Source organism: Ascaphus truei, chromosome 5 (genome assembly GCF_040206685.1).
Source record: "Ascaphus truei isolate aAscTru1 chromosome 5, aAscTru1.hap1, whole genome shotgun sequence".
In the NCBI taxonomy this organism is placed as follows: Eukaryota; Metazoa; Chordata; class Amphibia; order Anura; family Ascaphidae; genus Ascaphus; species Ascaphus truei.
Window position 1 is genome coordinate 161,449,673 of NC_134487.1, and position 17,919 is coordinate 161,467,591.

The 17,919-nt window shown below is 43.0% G+C and overlaps 1 protein-coding gene across 6 annotated transcripts in view; it reads left to right on the top strand.

Moving 5' to 3' along the window:
- SAR1B (secretion associated Ras related GTPase 1B) overlaps nt 1–17,919 on the top strand; it is a 55,070-nt gene that overhangs the window by 15,288 nt on the left and 21,863 nt on the right. For 3 of the 6 annotated variants that reach the window (XM_075601149.1, XM_075601151.1, XM_075601150.1), the window contains exons 2-4: nt 270–345; nt 7,216–7,335; nt 8,842–8,907. In XM_075601149.1, coding sequence (XP_075457264.1) covers nt 288–345; nt 7,216–7,335; nt 8,842–8,907 — 244 coding nt within the window. In that variant the 5' untranslated portion in view covers nt 270–287. Of the gene's footprint in view, nt 1–183; nt 346–7,215; nt 7,336–8,841; nt 8,908–17,919 lie in introns of all 6 variants that reach the window. The other 3 variants (XM_075601147.1, XM_075601148.1, XM_075601152.1) reach the window with 2 other exon arrangements.

A 17,919-nucleotide genomic window follows, 5' to 3' on the forward strand; every position in this document is an offset into this window, starting at 1 on the left:
TCTCCAAGGGAAATGTTAACTAGATGAGTGATAACTGGGAGGCCCTTCTGAGGCCTTACCCTCCCTGGAATTAGCCCATTGCAGGGAGATAATATATCTGACGATACTTAATACACCCTTCAGAATGCTCTTTGCCCTGGTAATAAAAGCCTTGTTTTTCTTTTCTTTTCCTTTCTGGTTTAGACCTGACTATATCACTGTCTGTCTGGAACATTTAAACTGAGAATCAACTTCAAAAGCCTCACAAAACCGGATTTCTTTTCTTTCAGACCTGTTAAGATCTGGATATGTCGTTTCTATTTAGCTGGATCTACAGCAGTTTCAGCAGCGTGCTCCAGTTTTTAGGTAGGTTGGAGGTGAACATGGGATTCTACTGTCACTGAGCAGATCAGTGAGGGGTTTCAATGGAAACAGACCAATATTTTGTTTGTTAGATTTAAAAAGGTAATCCGATGTGTTATTGTTCAGCAGTGAAACTTAAGAGAAAGTGGGGCCTATTTATACCCCCCCACCCCCCTGAGCAAAACTGGAACAAAAAAAAAAACATTTATCAAAGGAAAAATATGGCATAGTTTTCAATAAGATTACTATTCTTTGATCTGTTTTTTCCCCCCACCAGTCGGGCCCTAGTTTTGCATCTAGGAGACTTCGATACATAGATCACCAATATTGGACTATTTATTGTATGTGTATATGTACAGTATTTACATTTTGTTTTTGTTAATCTACCCTGATTTTTAACAATACCAGGCTCTGTATTACCATCAAGTAAAAAAAAGCGATTATTTTTTAACTCATACTGGCTAATTCCCTGTGTGTATTATTTTTTTCTCCCTGGAAAAAGTTCCTTTAACCCCATGCAGTTAAATGGAAGATGAAGAGATCTATAATTGTATGTCAACATTTGTGTGACTGGATCTTGTACCTATGGCAATCTATGGGGTTGATGTATCAAGGGAAAAGTGGGGCACTTTTAGGGCAAAATCATTGCACCACTTGAATTAACGTAAAATAAATAATTGGATATTTTTTCCCCGATACATATGGTGCAGATATTTTGCTCGTGAATTGCTCCACGTTCTCCGTAATACATAAAGCCCCATTATTTGTTGTTTTTACAAAGCTATAAATAATTGAGCTGTCACTCAGGACTTGTAAGGCTGCTTCTTTTTCATTGGAATGTGCAGGTTAATATAAACGAAATATTTTAAAGGATTTTTAACAGTAAACTCTGTGTAAAGCATTATTCCTTTGCAGGGAATCCCCCCCAAATCGCAACTTTGCTGCAGTTAGCAGCTTGTACAGTTTATAAACATTGGGGGACATTGTAGAACAATGGTGCTTCAAAAGAGGGTGCAAAAATTAGCAGTTGTGTCAATTGAAGCCAGCAACACCTGTATGATGCTTCCTATTCTTGCTTCTGACATTTGGGTGCAGATCTCTTAAAAGGAGAGATTAATGCCACCTAACTGTATAGAGGTGCAGCATCTCATATTTATTCTCTGTTTCACGCCTCCCCCAAATTTCTCCTATAACCACTCCCCAAACACCACTCGTGGTGCCAGGGGAGTCTCTTGAGCCAATAGCAAATCACTGTGTTATTGTGGCACGATATTTAATTACCAGAAAAGAAAAAGCCATCTCTTGTGGGAATCAGGGTTCAATGGGAGATTGCGTCTGTAAATTCTGAAACATAAAAAAAACTGTTGAAGCACCAATCCTGTCGAATTTTGATTTAGATTTATTTTTTCTTACCTAAATAAAACCCTTCATCAAAGGTGGCAGGAGTACACTTATGTTAAGTTCAACCTAGGATTGTCGATTTCATGATGGCGTTTATATTGCCAGTATGTCACGGTTGTGTGCATCAGGTTTGCTCACTTTGTGGGGAGCTTGTATGGGCAATTAGGGGACAAGGTGCTTAGAGCGATATTACAATGGGTTGTATCACAGTTTGCGTCTCTACTGTAAATGGTATCATTTGAATTCCTCATTGTGTCTAAATGTACTAGGTCTGCAGTAGCACCAACTTGGCGTCACATGTACATGTAAGGAACTCGGAAAACAAGTTTCATACATTTGCCACAGGCACAAATGAATACAAAACATTTCTGACCGCAACATGGAGCAAATAGTTCCACCTTAAACCGCAGTCCCTCCTGCTTATTTGATATTTACCTCCCCCCCCCCCCCGCTTTTTTCTTTACATGTATGGTTTCCCGAGATAGTTACCACTGATGGTAGCGCCGGTACAATCCCCTACAGGGGAATCAAAATGGAGATTTAAATCTCCTGCGTTACCCGGACCATCAGGAAACCACACATGATGGTGGGGATTTAAATAACAAAGAATTATCGGGGCTATGTTTCTCACTGAGTATCTCGAGAACCAGGGGGTCTCCGGAGCAGAAATTAACATGGTTCAGCTCCAGGGACCCCCTGCTTCCCATCCATAAAACGAGGGGAGGCAAAGGGGGAACGTCTCCTTTAATATCCCCCAGTATGTATTGTACTTTCTGTGATACATGTATTGCATTTTGTGCAGTTAGGCAATTGCTGACACAGGGAACTGTGTTTCATGTCTGAATAGTTTCACCTTTATTGTAATTCAAATATACTTTGCTAGTAGGACTGCACCTTTAGCCTTTACAGTGACGCTCACTGAACATTGTGCCATATTTGCTCCTGTCTACGGTCGAACACGACTCCGGCTCTGCCATGGTATTGAAACAGAAGAGTTACTGTGCAGTAGTGCCCGCTGGGATTGAAACTGTGCGGCACTTTCACCCCTTAATGAATAACCCCCCAGAATGTCTTTGGCATTCTGGTGCCACTGGATGGTTAAACAGTGTGCCAAGCTTGATGAGGTTCATGTAACCAAATGAGAGTGTCTATATTTAGGGGCAGCAGCAGCTTATGGATTTTGGAATGTTGTGAACTTTTAGAATGTTCGTCACCACCTGTATGTTAATTACAGAACGTGCACCGCAGCATTTGGTTAGTAGCCACTGATTGTTATTGAAGGAAAAGGTGAAAAAAAATACCGCGCACCAAATAGTATCAACATACAATAAAATTGTGCATATATATAATACCATGATAAATATTATATAGTGTCAATAATTAGACTAATAAATCTGTCTATTGGTGATATAAGTATAAATCACAAAGGTGATATTAGAACAACTGAGTGAATAATAAACCTGTGTTGGTCTGATTAAGACACTGCTGCTGCTTGTATAGATTGGCTCAGCAAACTAAGACACTAGCAAACAGAGAAAAGAAAAACAGCTCACAGTCATAGTCTAGTATGTTAAAAGTTATATTGATTGCATTCAGCAGGTGAGTATCGCACGTACATCAAAAAAGTTATATATGAGCAACACATGTTAGGGACATGTTACCACACACTGCAGTTCATCACCGGTCATCTGGTGGTACATCTGGTGGCATCCACTCCTCTAGGGAAGGACAACAGCTCCCAGGGGTCAACTCCAAATCCAGGTCTGTCCGGCTCCTTACATCGGACGATCACTCCGTGGCTCCTCTATGTACACCAGAGAGACGCCGACCGCACGAGGTGGAACTCCGTCGGTGAATGACGATGGTGATGCCGATGACGTCAGAGGACCCACATCACTCAAGTCGCATCACTTGAGTGATGCGGGTCCTCTAACGTCATCGGCATTCATGACGGAGTTCCACCTCGTGCGGTTGGCGTCTCTCTGGCGCACACAAAGGAGCCACAGAGGGATTGTCCGGTGTGAGGAGCCGGATAGACCTGTAATCGGAGTTGACCCTTGGGAGCCATCGTCCTACCCTAGAGGAGTGGATGCCATTCGATGCCCCAGCTGCCATCAGATGTACCACCAGATGACCGGTGACGAACTGCAGTGTGTGGTAACATGTTGCTTATACAGTATATAAGTTTTTTGATGTACGTGCGATACTCACCTGCTGAATGCAATCAATATAATTTTTAACATACTACACTATGAGACTGTGCGCTGTTTTTCTTTTCTCTGACTGATTGTTATTGACAGGGAGCGACAAAAGTCACGTTGGTTAACTTCAAGAATTACATTTCTAAGGATAACACCTTGCCATACATTGTGTCATAATCCAAACACCGGAAATCTCTTTGTTCTCTCTACGATAAGTGCTCATGAGCAATGGGCAGAGAAGAGGTATCCTGCTGTATCAACCCCTCCCAACATTCTTGCGCGTGAACAGTCTACGTTCTTAAAAAGAACGGTGTCATGGAATGTATGACTCACAGGTGTGTTGGAAGTATGGGATTCATTTATTTTCTTTGACAGGTCACATTTGTAACAATTCTTAGGCAATGCGTATTTTGGTTTCGGTTAAATTTACACTGATGTGTAAGGCAGCTTTAATTGAACAAAACATTTAAAAAAGAGCTTACGACATATACAATAATGAGTCAGCTGTCTTGAATATGTAATACCACTGACTACCTGAGAATATGATTGCATTAACAATGATTTATGATCCTGCCGGCTTCTGCTTCTTTTGGAATAGCACACACTTGTGTATCCCACCACCCTTTTTACCTGGAAGCTGTGATTCAACGTTGCTTCCTATAGTTCTTGAACTATGTTTATAGTTGTTTTGGTCCTGAAGAAATGCAGATTTGTTGGAAGTTGTGACACCTTTTGTTGGTCCCCTAAAAAGTATCACAACCTACAACAAATTTAGGGAAACACAAACTCAAGACAAATAATTGATGAATTAAATAAAAAAATAGATTTTTCGTGATTTAATACAAGAAAATTTGCCATACAAAAACCTTTTACAAAATCTGGGTGGCAATTTTAAGGAATACGTTTTATGAAGACACAAGGTAGGCAGTATCTAACCCTGTGAATGAGACTGTTGATCAAGACAGATAATGAATATCGAGTACAGTATGTGGATTTGCATGCACACATCTGCCTGTAGAAAGATACTGATCAGCATTCTTAGCCATAGAGTGGTTCTCAGCGGTATATTGCTTACCTTTTAATTGTATATGCAACAAAGAACCTCCACTATGCTTTAAAGAAAATGATATGACATCTTATTTTTGTTTTAATTCAGAACAAGTACATAGTTCAAATCTGGATATTTGACTTGGACAAATGAGCTGTAGATTCTGTGTCGGAAGCGATACCTTGGCTGGAGCAACCTGAGAGTTCCTTCTTGAAAAAGCTTGTACTTCAGGTGTACTGTACTAGCAACGTATTCCAAGGAAGGCTGAGATAATAAATTCTTATGAACAGTGGTTGACAAATCACCAAAAAATCTACTCGCCACACAAAAAAAATCTACTCGCCACCTAGTACCAAACGTGTGCTGCTTGGGCCAATATTTACTCGCCCGGGGGTTAAATCCACTCGCCCGGGGCGAGCAAATGTATAGGTTTGTCGAACACTGCTTATGAATATACAAACAAGTAAAAAAACATGTGGATATCAAGAAGCCTTTTTACTAAGTTGTGCTATGACATAAGACACCCTACAACCTATTCACTTGACTGGACTGGAAGGGGTCTTATGGTAAAGCACCGCTTTGTAAAAATGGCCCTTTATGTGACCATATCTGCTAACGTTGTCTTGGTAGCATAGTTTCTTAGAAATCACTTCTTGGGACTCATTTTGTAGTGAAAATGAATTGCCTTCACTTTCAAGGAATCGAGCAATACATCCAGAAAAGCGAGGTTTTCAGGCTCACCGTTGGCCTTTCATCTGGAAGGTGTTCTTCTTATTTAGTGTACTGCCTCTCTTACTTTTCTTTTATCTTCCATGAACTTGACTATCTTCCATGGACTGTAGTCCAGGCATATTGGCCAACTCTCCCTATTTGTGAGAGAGTCCTTCATAATTCACTGACAATGTATCATTTCCCGTTTCAGATTAAGTTACTTTAACCCAGTGCATGTCAATAAAAGATACATTTTTCTCAAAAATAAGAGTTCAGATGGTTGAGATCTGATATGCGCTTTTTTTTTTTTTGCATTAAATTATCTTATGATACATTTTGATTCATATATATTGTGTTCCTAATTAGAATGACTACAGTTCTTTTGTGTGTGTAGCAGTTTGGTGTAATGCTACACAGAAGAATAAGAGTGCAGAGTTTATTGATGTCATATGCATTTTATTGCAGTTTTTTTCAGACCTCCGTTATATCGTATCTATAATGTACTAATAGCTGTAGCAACTTAACAGCATAGTACAGGTCCCATTTATTAGTGCACCTATTAGTACAAAATTACAGGGGCACTACATTTGTGGCTAAAATTGCCGTTACCTCCATATCATAACCCTAGCAGACCCACTCCATAGAGGACTACTAGGGCCGGTGAATTATCCTAACACTGGACATTAATATACCACTGTACACTCATCTGGATATACTTATCCAGAGAGTAAGAATCACTTGGTACTATTTAATCATTGTTTTAAACCCCAATATTTTAACGATAGTGTCATTTAATAAAGTCATTTTAAGAATTTCACCATATCACACTGGATCAGAGTGCTTTCTATAGGGGTTCTATCTGTCCACCATCTCCTAAATATCAAACTGAGGAATACAACACACACGCACATGGATATGCACATGAGAACTTGAAAAGCACTTACGATTAGATACCATATTGCAGATTTTAAAGCTGCAGTTCAGTCAATATCCTGCATGTGTGGGTTTTTTAATAAATCAGTTCTGTAGTAAGAAAAAATACTTTTAGCATTTTCTGTTTTTAAAAAAACAACTTTGAAAGACCAATTTTCTTGTATTCAAGTTTAACAACCATTTGCTAAGGCACTGCCCCTTCATGTCCTGTCACAAGCCCTGGCACACCCCTTTGTCAGCCCTGCCCTCCCTCTAGCACATGTCAGTGCAGGAGTGCTCATGAGCTTCCACTGAGTGACAGAAGCAAAAGAAAAACATATGCCATCTCTAAAGATCTTGCAAAATTTTGCCGATCAATACATGGAGAACGAATTGACTGGCAGCTATTCAGTTCTTTAGGTAATTAGAGATTGCCCACATAAAACTATTGAAGTAAAAAAATTAATTAAAAAGAAAAAAAAGACGGAACTGCAGCTTTAATTTGTCCTGCCCTCTTTAGCAAACAGTATTTCAATACATTTTGTGAATTTATCTGAAAATCTAGATCAATGTTTCTCTTTCTGATTTTCTCTTCTCAAGGTCTATACAAAAAAACTGGAAAATTAGTTTTTCTGGGATTGGATAATGCTGGAAAGACCACGCTGCTGCAAATGCTTAAAGATGGACGAATGGGACAGTATGTTCCTACACTCCACCCCAGTGAGTATCTGTACTCATTTATGTTCCCCTACCCCTCCTCCCCCTATGTAGTATTGTATAATATGCAATTCTGTGCAAGTAAGCAGCATAGGTTTCTTACGTTTTCACCTTAAAGACAGGACCTCAGTGCGAGATAGAGGAGCCTCTGGGCAAGTGACACCTCCCAAGGAGGCCCTGTAATGTACAATTACCTAAATGCAAAGGTCATTTTGGCAGTATAATGCGTACAATATGTTTGGATTTATTTGTATATATGCATATACAGTAGACAAGAAGATATACTGTACGAACTCTCCAGTGGTCTAAGTGAAATATAAAATGTGTTTAATTAAATCAGGATCGACGTTTCGGTCCCACATCAGTCAAGATTATTGACAAAAGTCCGAGGTGGGACCAGAACATTGATTGCAATTTAAATAAACATATTTTATATTTCATTTAGACCACTGTGGTCTGTGGCAGATGAACAATACCACGAGTGCTCCTTTTCTAGTACATTATTCAGTATATACAAACATAGACAATAGATGTGGTGTTACATTCTCACTAACAAGGTGATCACTTTGAGAACAGTCATCAATCTCCCAGCTACTTTCATTATCTGAACATTCTGATCTTAAACCACTGGCAGAAATAGCGACAGTAGGCACCACCTGGTTTTAATTTAGTTATAGGACATAACACACGGGTGCGTTATCTGTTAAATAGGTACAGTTGGAGGGTGTGTGTAAACATATGATGCCCGTTACTCTAAATAAAAAAAAATGTTTTCCTTACCTTTTGAAAGAACATCTCTCCATGTTCCCGTGGAGCCGTTTTAATCTGCTCTGAGCATTTCCAAGTGTGAGAAAGCCCCTCGGAAAATCCTGCCGCTGTAGATAGAACTAAAAGGGCAGAATCAGGTGAAGCTTGGAATCCACTCACATGATGTCACTGCCCTCACTTGGGACATAGAGCCAATGAACAGTGACGGGGATGCAAGCAGGGAATTCTGAGAGAGGAAATATAACTACATTTGTTTATACAGTATGTCCGTACATTTTTAGTTACTTTTGAAAACAAAAATAGGGTAGTAGTTGGAATTGCCAAATCTTTCATATCATTTAACAGGGTAGATTAGGTTAAAAAATCTCCAGCAAGTTAACTGTTTCCCAATAAAATGTGATAGCATTCAGTTAATTTTGGTGCAGTACTGGATCTGCTAGCTTTATTTATACCAGAGACTATATTATACATTAGCTCAGATGGTCAAGTTTAGAAAATGTTGGGTCCATGCAGCTTGGGTGTTGTTGAATGCATCAAGTGTGTTTAAAACAGCAAAAAATGTACCTTGGTATGACCACAAATGTGTTGTGTCCTCTGACCATAATGACCATTACTCTTGATGACTGTGAAATATTCATTTTTACATTTATACCTTCCTGGGTTAAAAAAAAAATGTCACTAGCTTGTTTCCTTCCAAACCCTAGATTTGATATAATGTTTGCCTTATCTATTTTAATTTAGCATCAGAAGAGTTAACCATTGCTGGCATGACATTCACTACATTTGATTTAGGCGGGCATGCTCAAGGTAAGAGACACTCTATTGCATGTCCATCTGGAAATCCATGTTCTTCTTATTACAATATAACAGCATCAATGATACAGTGTAATGTCAAAGACTGTATAGTGAATGTGAACTGTTCATGCAGTGGGGTCTCTAAACACATAGGCCGGGAGTCGCCAAACTCGTCGTTAAAACAGAGTTATTATTGCACCGGGGCAAAAAAAAAATACCAGGTGCTATGATACTGTAAATACAGCTAAACCCCGTTATAACGCGGTCCTTGGGGTCCACAACCCAAAGACCGCGTTACAACCGGGGTCGCGTTAAAATTTCATTGCGTTAAAATTTCACCGGCATCAGCTCTGGAGCTTCCTCATCACAGATTTAAATCTCCTCCATTTTGCCGCCTTACCAGTGCGCTCCTCTTCCTGCTGTCCACGTGCTCATATCTCTCTGCTCTCTTGCCGTCGTATGCCATTGTTTTTTTCAAACATTCAATTCAATGCTTTATTGACTACCAGACACAGACACAAACACAATTAAACATTAATACATTTTGTACAAAACACATGCAGGGATTGAACTCGGGACCTTCTGATACCAATGCCTTGCTTCTTACCTCTACACCATAGGTTTGGTGTGACAAGACAGAACCTATTAATATATTTATCCTCTACAACACAAGGTACATGTCAATGTGCAATGTGAAATCTTAAGTCTATTTCTAGCTGTCTATGACATCACACAGTTCTGTGGTCTAGTGGAAGAACTTCTTACCAACATATGCAAGGGTCCTGGGTTCAATTCCTGTATGAAATGGTATAATTAACTTTTTTTATAAATTATTATTTTAATTATGTTGTATAATTTATAAATATATAATTCTTTATTATTCTTTATTAAGTAATAATTATTCATTAATCAATAATGATGTATTAATAATAATTCATTATTAATCATTCTTTATGATTAATTATGTATTATTAATAAGTATGATGATTAATTATTATTAGCAGTTAATTAACTAATTAATAATTAATTAATAAGTATGTATTAAGTATTATTAATAATTATTAGGTATTAGTAATACTTATTAATTAGTCAAAATTATTAATTGTTAATGATAATTAATAATCGGACTGCGGGGCTGAGGTGGGGTTATATAATCACTGGCCTTAGTCCGCGCAGACTGATCCGGAGTGCGCAGTTCGTAGTCGTACATAGCAGGGTCAGGATTGGAGAAGGCAGCATCGTCGTTATACATGCAGGAGATCGGCAACGGATAGACAGGAGCTCCCCGCTTCAGCATAGGAGCGTGAGCACGGGAGTGACCTCAGCGCGAGGGGTGGCTTCGGCCCATGACGCCGGTGTCTGTAGGAGAAGACAGCAGGCTGGCCGAGGAACACCGCAGGGCAGCGCCGGGGAAAACCAGCGCTTCAGCACAGGGGTCCAAAACAGGCCTCCGCGTGGAGAGTAGCGGCAGGCCTCAAGAAACAAAAGGTAACCTCTGCTAGGGGAGAATGCAGCAGGTACCAGGAACCAGTGCTGGAAAACCAATGCTTCAGCACAGGAGTCCAGGACAGGCCTCTGCATGGAGTGTAGCAGCAGACCTCAGGAACTCAGGCCTCTGCGTGGAGAGTAGCAGCAGGCCTCTGGGAACACGGGAAGACAGGCCTCTGCGTAGAGAGTAACAGCAGGCCTCTGGAACTAATAACGAGAACCGGAAAGGTTAGTACACAAACGAGACAAGCCAGGAGGCTTGTGGCTGAACACAGTAACGTCCAGAGAAGGATTATGCTCGGCACTGAATCAGTGCCAAAGCCCAGCATATAAAGGGCAGTGAGCCAATCACAGGAGGGAGGTGTGTGAGAATTCCTCCAATGGCGGAGCACCGGCTAGGGCAGCAGAGATAGCAAGCACAGGTGCTTATAGATTGCCAGAGGGAGTAATTAGAAACTGCACAGTTCTGCAAGGCTATAAGCAAAAGCAGAACCGGATTCCTTACACTATGTTGCCGATCGATCCGTTGTCCCGTGATTGATTGGCGAAGATTAGACTCGGGGGTTCACTAAATGGCTGTCAGTACAGCAGAAGAGGACCATAGATGCAATTTTCTGTGGGGAAGATCATGTGACCAGACAGTCAATCTAGACACTAGATTGGTGCATTGCTAGAGAGAGAGGGCAGGGCCCAAAAAGGCATGTGCCAGAGCCTGTCTCAGAAGACAAGGGGTTGTGACTTTGTAAATGGTTGCTATAGAAGCAACAAATACTTGTTACAAAAGAACACATTAAAAATGTAATTCACAGCTGTTTAAAAAAAAATACAAGTATTTTCTCATAGTACAGAAATTATTTATTTAAAAAAAACCACATGTACTGTAGGATATTGCTTGGTCTGCAGCTGTAAGATAATTGATAATTGTGTGTTAATTACCGAATCACGATCAAATGTGGGAGGTAATGTAATACATAACCCTTTCATAGTAATTACATTAACTCCTGGTACACCACAGGCATCAAAAGGACTAATATGATTAAAGCTACACTACCTACCCCCATTTGCTACCAATCACCAAGCAGACAAGGGTTTAAACTCTATCCCACCCCCACCCCCCCATGGGGGGTCTAAGCATGCTCCCCCAGGCAAGTACCACCAACACCCCCACCCCTAACAAACATAACCCCTTCCTCCCCCTGTTAAATAATGGCCAATAGCCATATTAGCTAAATGTGGCTGAGGGCTTTTGGCCACTATAGCTAAAAGAAATCAGCATGAATAATACAATTTCAAAACATATGAAAAAAGTAATTGTAAACATAAACCCATTGATTGGCTACCTAGGCCCTCTCAATGGGAGTCTAGATAGCCACATTGGCTATCAATGGAAAACTGTAAGAACATTTTATTATGTACCCCATCCTGTATGAAAGCCCACCTCATCTTTAGGGCTTTAGCTCCCTGGAACCAAACCCAAAAAAGGGGCGACAACCACCCATAAAATTGATCCGAAGCCCGATGGCCACCAAAAAAAAAGAAATGTAAACCATAAAAATCAATCCAAGGCTCAATGGCCCAAAAAAAGATTTAAAAAAATTAAATCCCATAAAAAAATTAATTCAGGCCCAATGGCCTATTTGTAATCCAGGCCTGATGGCCCATTTGTAATCCATGCCTATCCATGGGCCAGTGACTGGGTGTAACGTTGCTAACTTCAAAACAGGATACGAACCGGGCAGAGGTACTGTAGGGAGTAGTACAACGAGGCCTGGGATGCATGGGTAGTCAGGTCTGGTTCCGGGGTCAGGGCAGGCAGGGGTAGTCCAGTTCGGTTCCAGGGTCGAAGTAGCAGGGGTAGTCGGGTCAGTTCCGGGGTCGAGGCAGGCGGCAGGCACGGGTACTCGGGTCCAATTCTGGGGTCGAGGCAGGTGGCAGACAGGGGTAGTCGGGTCCAATTCCGGGGTCGAGGGAGGCGGCAAGCAGGGATAGTCAGGTCCAGGCAGAAGTACACAGGCAAAGGCAGAGCTCAAGCAGGAACAAGTAACAGAGTACTCGTAATCCAGGCAGAGGGTCAAGTCAGGTGGCAAAGGAGCGAAGGCTGGGGTCGGCACCAGGGAACAAAAGCAACAGGTTATGGCTCTCAGGAAACAGGGTAGACTTCAGGACAAAGCAGACGTGCTACTGACAAGCACAGGTCACAAAGGATATGCTCAGACCCCTCCTGGTCGAGAGGCTGACGCTAAATAGTAGGGAGAGCCAATAGGTGCAGAGCTGCACAGTAGGCCCCCACAAGGCAGACTCAGGCTGCAATTAAAGCCCGGGAAAAGGTGCAGCCAATCACAGAGTCAGGGAGAGATTTGCCAGGAACCAAGATTGCCACAACAGACACCTAAGGGCAGATTCCAGAAAACCACTGGACTGGAACCCTTACAGTATCCCCCCACTTCAGGAGAGACCTCTGGGCGATCAGAACCTGGCTCTCTAGATGATTTTGGAGACTTTGAATTATTGCGGAAATGTCTAAGACAGGTAGTAGACTTGCGGCAAGACTGTTTGTTAGCGAGTACCACCTCTGATACAGAAAGTACTGCTAGTCTAGATGTCACGGGGACGAGACAATTTAACCTCTTTACCGGGATCATTCACTGAGCAAAACTGGTTAATGAAATAAATTAAACAAACACACAGATACCCAGCAAGCTCTCAGAAAGCCCCCCAAATTACCACAAAATATATATATGTATGTAAGTGTCAAAAGGCATGCTACTGGGTGTGGCGAATTGTATAAAACAAGGAACAAAGAAGTCCAGAGCAACATCCAATGTGACAAAAATACACAGTGAAATACCTATATATCTCTCATTTAGTTAACCCTTTGGCCTAGTCCGATGTCTGAGTAGACACGCTGGCACCAGAGTTGGTAGCCCAGTGACTCACTCAGGACATTGGTTATGAAAGTCCCAGTGCATAATACTGTGCACAAGCATATTGTCACGATTGTGCTCGCCACAAACCAGGACCGGACCGTGGGGCTGAGGTGGGGTTGTATAATCACCGACCTGAGACCACGTAGTCGGATCCGCAATGCGTAGTTTGACGTCGTACGTAGCAGGGTAGGGACTGGAGAAGGCAGCATAGTCAGTGGACAAGCCAGGGTCAGGATTGGAGACATCAGGGAGAACGTTATCCAGGCGGAGTTTCGGCAACAGGTAGTCAAGTCGGTTCCGCTTCAGCGTAGAAGCGGCAGGGCAGGAGCGGGTACTGCGCGTGCAGCGACCATGGCCCATGGTACCGGTCTCCGGAGGGGGTAGGCAAACCGGAGTGGGCACACCGCCAGGCAGCACTGGTAAACCAGTGCTTCAGCGCAAGAGTCCAGAACGAGCCTGTGCAAGGAGAGGGAGAGAGAGCTACAGACCTCAGGACTAGTAGACCGGCCTCTGTTAAGGGAAGGGCAGCAGGCCTCAGGAAACAGGGAGCTGAAGTAAACACTGGAGATCCTCCGCTTCAGCACACGAACCAGGACACGGCCTCTGCAATGGAAAGGGAGCAGCAGGCCCCAGGAACCAGTAGACAGCCTCTGTTATGGAAGGACAGCAGGCCTCAGGAAACAGGGAGCTGAAGTAAACACTGGAGAGTCCTCTGCTTCAGCACAGGAACCAGGACACGGCCTCTGCAATGGAGAGAGAGCAGCAGACCCCAGGAACATGAACTAGGAACATGGAACATGGCACAGGAACATGGAAACTAAACGAGAGATAACAAGCCTAGAGCTTGTGGCAAAACACATGTAACATCCAAGAAGGAGTATGCTCGGCAGAGAAGCATTGTGGGAAAGCTGTATTTAAAGGTCAGGGAACCAATAGCAGAAGGGGCGTGTGACAGCATTGCTCTAATGAGTGAACCCAGGCTGGGGCTGCAGAAATAGCTTGTACAGCTGCAGTAGATATCCGGGGGAGTGTTTCAGGACTGCACAGGTCTGTAAGGCAAGGTAAGCAGTAAACTGGAATTGTTCCTGAACTGTCTAGGATTGAGGGTAAAGTCATGGTCCAGAGACTCGTGGGCACTCCTTTGCGTACCCTCACCCCCCAGTGAGAACTGCGGCCTGACGGACCATCCAGGGGTTTCGGGGACCTTGATTTGTTCCTAAAGTGCTTTAGGCGGGAAGGGAATCCGTAAACAAGCAGTTCCTTGACGAGTACTGTTCTTGGATATGAGAGTGGTGGTAAAGAAACCATTGGTACGTGGCTCGCCACGTGAAATGGCTTGGAAATCCAAGGCTGAGAAGAACCAGGATATTCCGGAGCAGAAACGGCAGAAGGACTCCCGCTGGGAGCCCAGTCTCTAGTAATGGTACCAGAGTTCAGGACCAGCGGCACTGATAGTTGATCAAGTATACCAGGGCGACCCTCCGGACAGACAAAGTCTTTGCTGACATTTTGCTTTGAGAGGATCTTCTCTTCCAGAGGTCTTCCAGGTAGTGGTCAGCGAGGGTATAGGGTGGGTGGGAGCATTGCCAGGTATAGGTATGGAAGATGACAAGGCAAGCAGTAAACCAGGTTTAGGGACCGAAATCTTGGGGTACGTACTGAGTATTTCCAACACACAGGAAATAACGGGGGCAACAGAAGGTTCCGAGAAGGATAACCATGGGTTCGCAGAGGCCGAGAAGCAATCAGCAGTGGAACTCCCCAATACTGTAGAACCCTCAGCGAGAGATAGTATTGTCTGGGGAGTAAAGATCACAAAGTCAACGGCAGCGTGTAAAGTTCTAGAGACAATAGGGAGAGAAACCCCATACTCAAAGTCAATCTGGGGTACTTCAGGAACCACTGAATGGTCAGTGAAAAGAAACTGCCCTCCCGCACTGGAGATTTGGGGCGCGGCCAGGGTTACTTCAGATATGGCATCAGAGTCCGGGGAAGATATGCTGGTCCTTGCAGAGATTAGAACAACCGCATGGGGCGGACCACGTGCTGCAATGAACTCCACGGGCATCATACTTGTCATAGGAGTGGGAGTAGGAATAGGCTTTGGGACTTTAATATCTGGAAGTTGAGAATCAGGCAGTACAAGGGTAGCGGAGGGAGGGTAGCTAGTATCAGGAGCTGAAATCTGTACTTCAGTAACAGGGACCTGAGAGACTACAAGAGCAGCAGCGAGTAGAGGAATAGAATCCAGAGCTGGAGGCTCAGAATCTATGTATTGTGAATTAAGTGAACTCAGGCGCAAAACAACTTAAAAGTGATATATACAATATTGTGAAGAAATACAAAATATTTTAAAAAAAATGTGATATAGGATAATATAATAAAATAATATAATGTGTGCTAATTGATAACCCAGCTCAAACCCTCTGGTGGGACCTGTTTCACGAGTTCCAAAGCGTAAGATATATTTCAAACAATCCAGGAGGAGCATATGTGGGATAAGAAGAAAGAGAGAATACACAAATTTAAGTGCAGATGTATAGAATGCAACAATCTGGCTTATGTTGTAATCTTGGCTCGAGTGTTCAGCCTACTCACAAGATTCAGGTGTGTATTGAGCAGTTTGCAATTTGGGCTGCTACCCGTATGGAATAAATGCAGTCTGGATCTCCCTCAGGGACACACTCAGCAGTATACGGATTGTTGCATTCTATACATCTGCACTTAAATTTGTGTATTCTCTCTTTCTTCTTATCCCACATATGCTCCTCCTGGATTGTTTGAAATGGCTCAGAATCTATAACAGGAACATCTAGCACTGCAGGGGTACTGGTAGGAGAACTAGCGTCTGGAGCTGGTGCCTGGGAGTCAGTGACGGGTAGTGGGGGAGCAATGATGGGAGTTAAAGAGACAATAAGCGATAAGTTGGAACCGGGGAAACTCTTAGTAGCAGAAACCTTAGAAGTAAAAAGAGTCTTATCCAAAACTGCAAGGGCCCTAACAACAGGGGTACTTGTCAAGACAAAAACAGAAATAGGTATGTTTACAAGTGCGAAAATTCTGATACCGGAACTGCTAGTCAGTGATGTGGGTGTCTGCGTTTGAATAGTGAAAAAATCAGATACAGTGGAAAGTGACTTAGAATCAATCACGAAAGTTCTAGGTTTGCTGGACATGTGTGAGAAATTACCCTTTAACACAGGAGTTTTAATTCTAGCTCCAAGTAACCAGACGGCTGCTCGAGCACATTTAGATGCAGTGCTAAGGGACTGAGGTTTAGCAAGGAAACAAAAACAAAATATCTCAGATTTAAACACCTGAATTTGTAATGTAGGCAGGGTGGTCTCTGACTGTACTAAGGGGGTGACGACAGATACACTGATCTCTGGAGGTGTTGCTTGGACAGAGACATCAGGGAGACAAGAGCAAAGACGGCCTCTATGGAAAGAGATTCTGAATCCGAAGGAAGGATTTTACCTCTCTGAGTAGCGGGACTGACAAGGCAAATTTCAGAGAGGGGGGAAAGTGTGTACAGGCTTCTAGCTAGTACAGTACATATGAAAAAGCATCACTTTTGAGTGGGAGCAGTGTGTCAGCAAAAGTTCCTGGGAACACAACAACTTGAGCCTCAGGAGGGGCATAAAGACCACTGTTCGCTTTTAACCCTAGGGTTTGAGAAGAGAAGAACACAGACAGTACAGGGGGGCAACCCTAACTGTGCTGGTCTCTGAAATGGGTACTTGGGAAGGAGTGTGGGGAAACCAGAAACGACTACAGATTCCATGACAAGGGGACTATGCGCAGAAGCAGGGATCTCAGCTCTCTGAGAGACAGACTGGGTCAACGAAATACCTGGGAGTGGGGATTCTGCGAACAGGCTTAGGGAAAAACCTGGTTCTTGAATACATTTAACTGGAATCAGTATTTTAGCAGAAGTTTCCGGGGACACGACAGCGGAAACTTGAGCTGAAGCAGGGGAATTATAGCAAAGAATATCCAAGGAATTCGCAATCTTAGGGGAGTCATTCAGTGCAACCTTTGCTGTCAGACTTGGGGATTCATTCCCTGATGCTAGAAAGGACGCATTAGCCTGGGGGCAGCAAGGATTTACAGGGGTTACTACAGAAAAAACCTCAAGGGTTAAGTCAGGCTGTGCCTGAGAATCAGAAAAAGAGAAGCTAGCCTCCAAAAGTGGGGTCATAGGGGGTTCAGCCTCAGACCCTAGGGACCTCACATTAGTCTGCGGAATACAAGGGTTAACAATGGGGCCCTCATAGAGCAGACTAGCAGGGGTCAAAACAGAAATAAACTCGGGAACAGAGCTTAGAAATTCAGAGTTAGAAGGAGAGGGCAAACAGTGTTCATTCTCTGTTGCTAGGAGTGACACACTGACCTGCGGAATGCAGGGATTTACAATTGGGAACTCATAGGCCTGACTAGCAGGGGTTAAGGCAGACATATCCTTGGGGTCTAAGTAACGGGAGGTGCAATCAGGGCTAGAGACCGTGGCTGCGTCTACCTTAGGAGGCAGTGATAGTGGGACAGTTTGGTCTTTCTTTGGAGAGGGAGGTACCCCCACAGGCTTAGCAACAGGACTGGCAGTACAGGG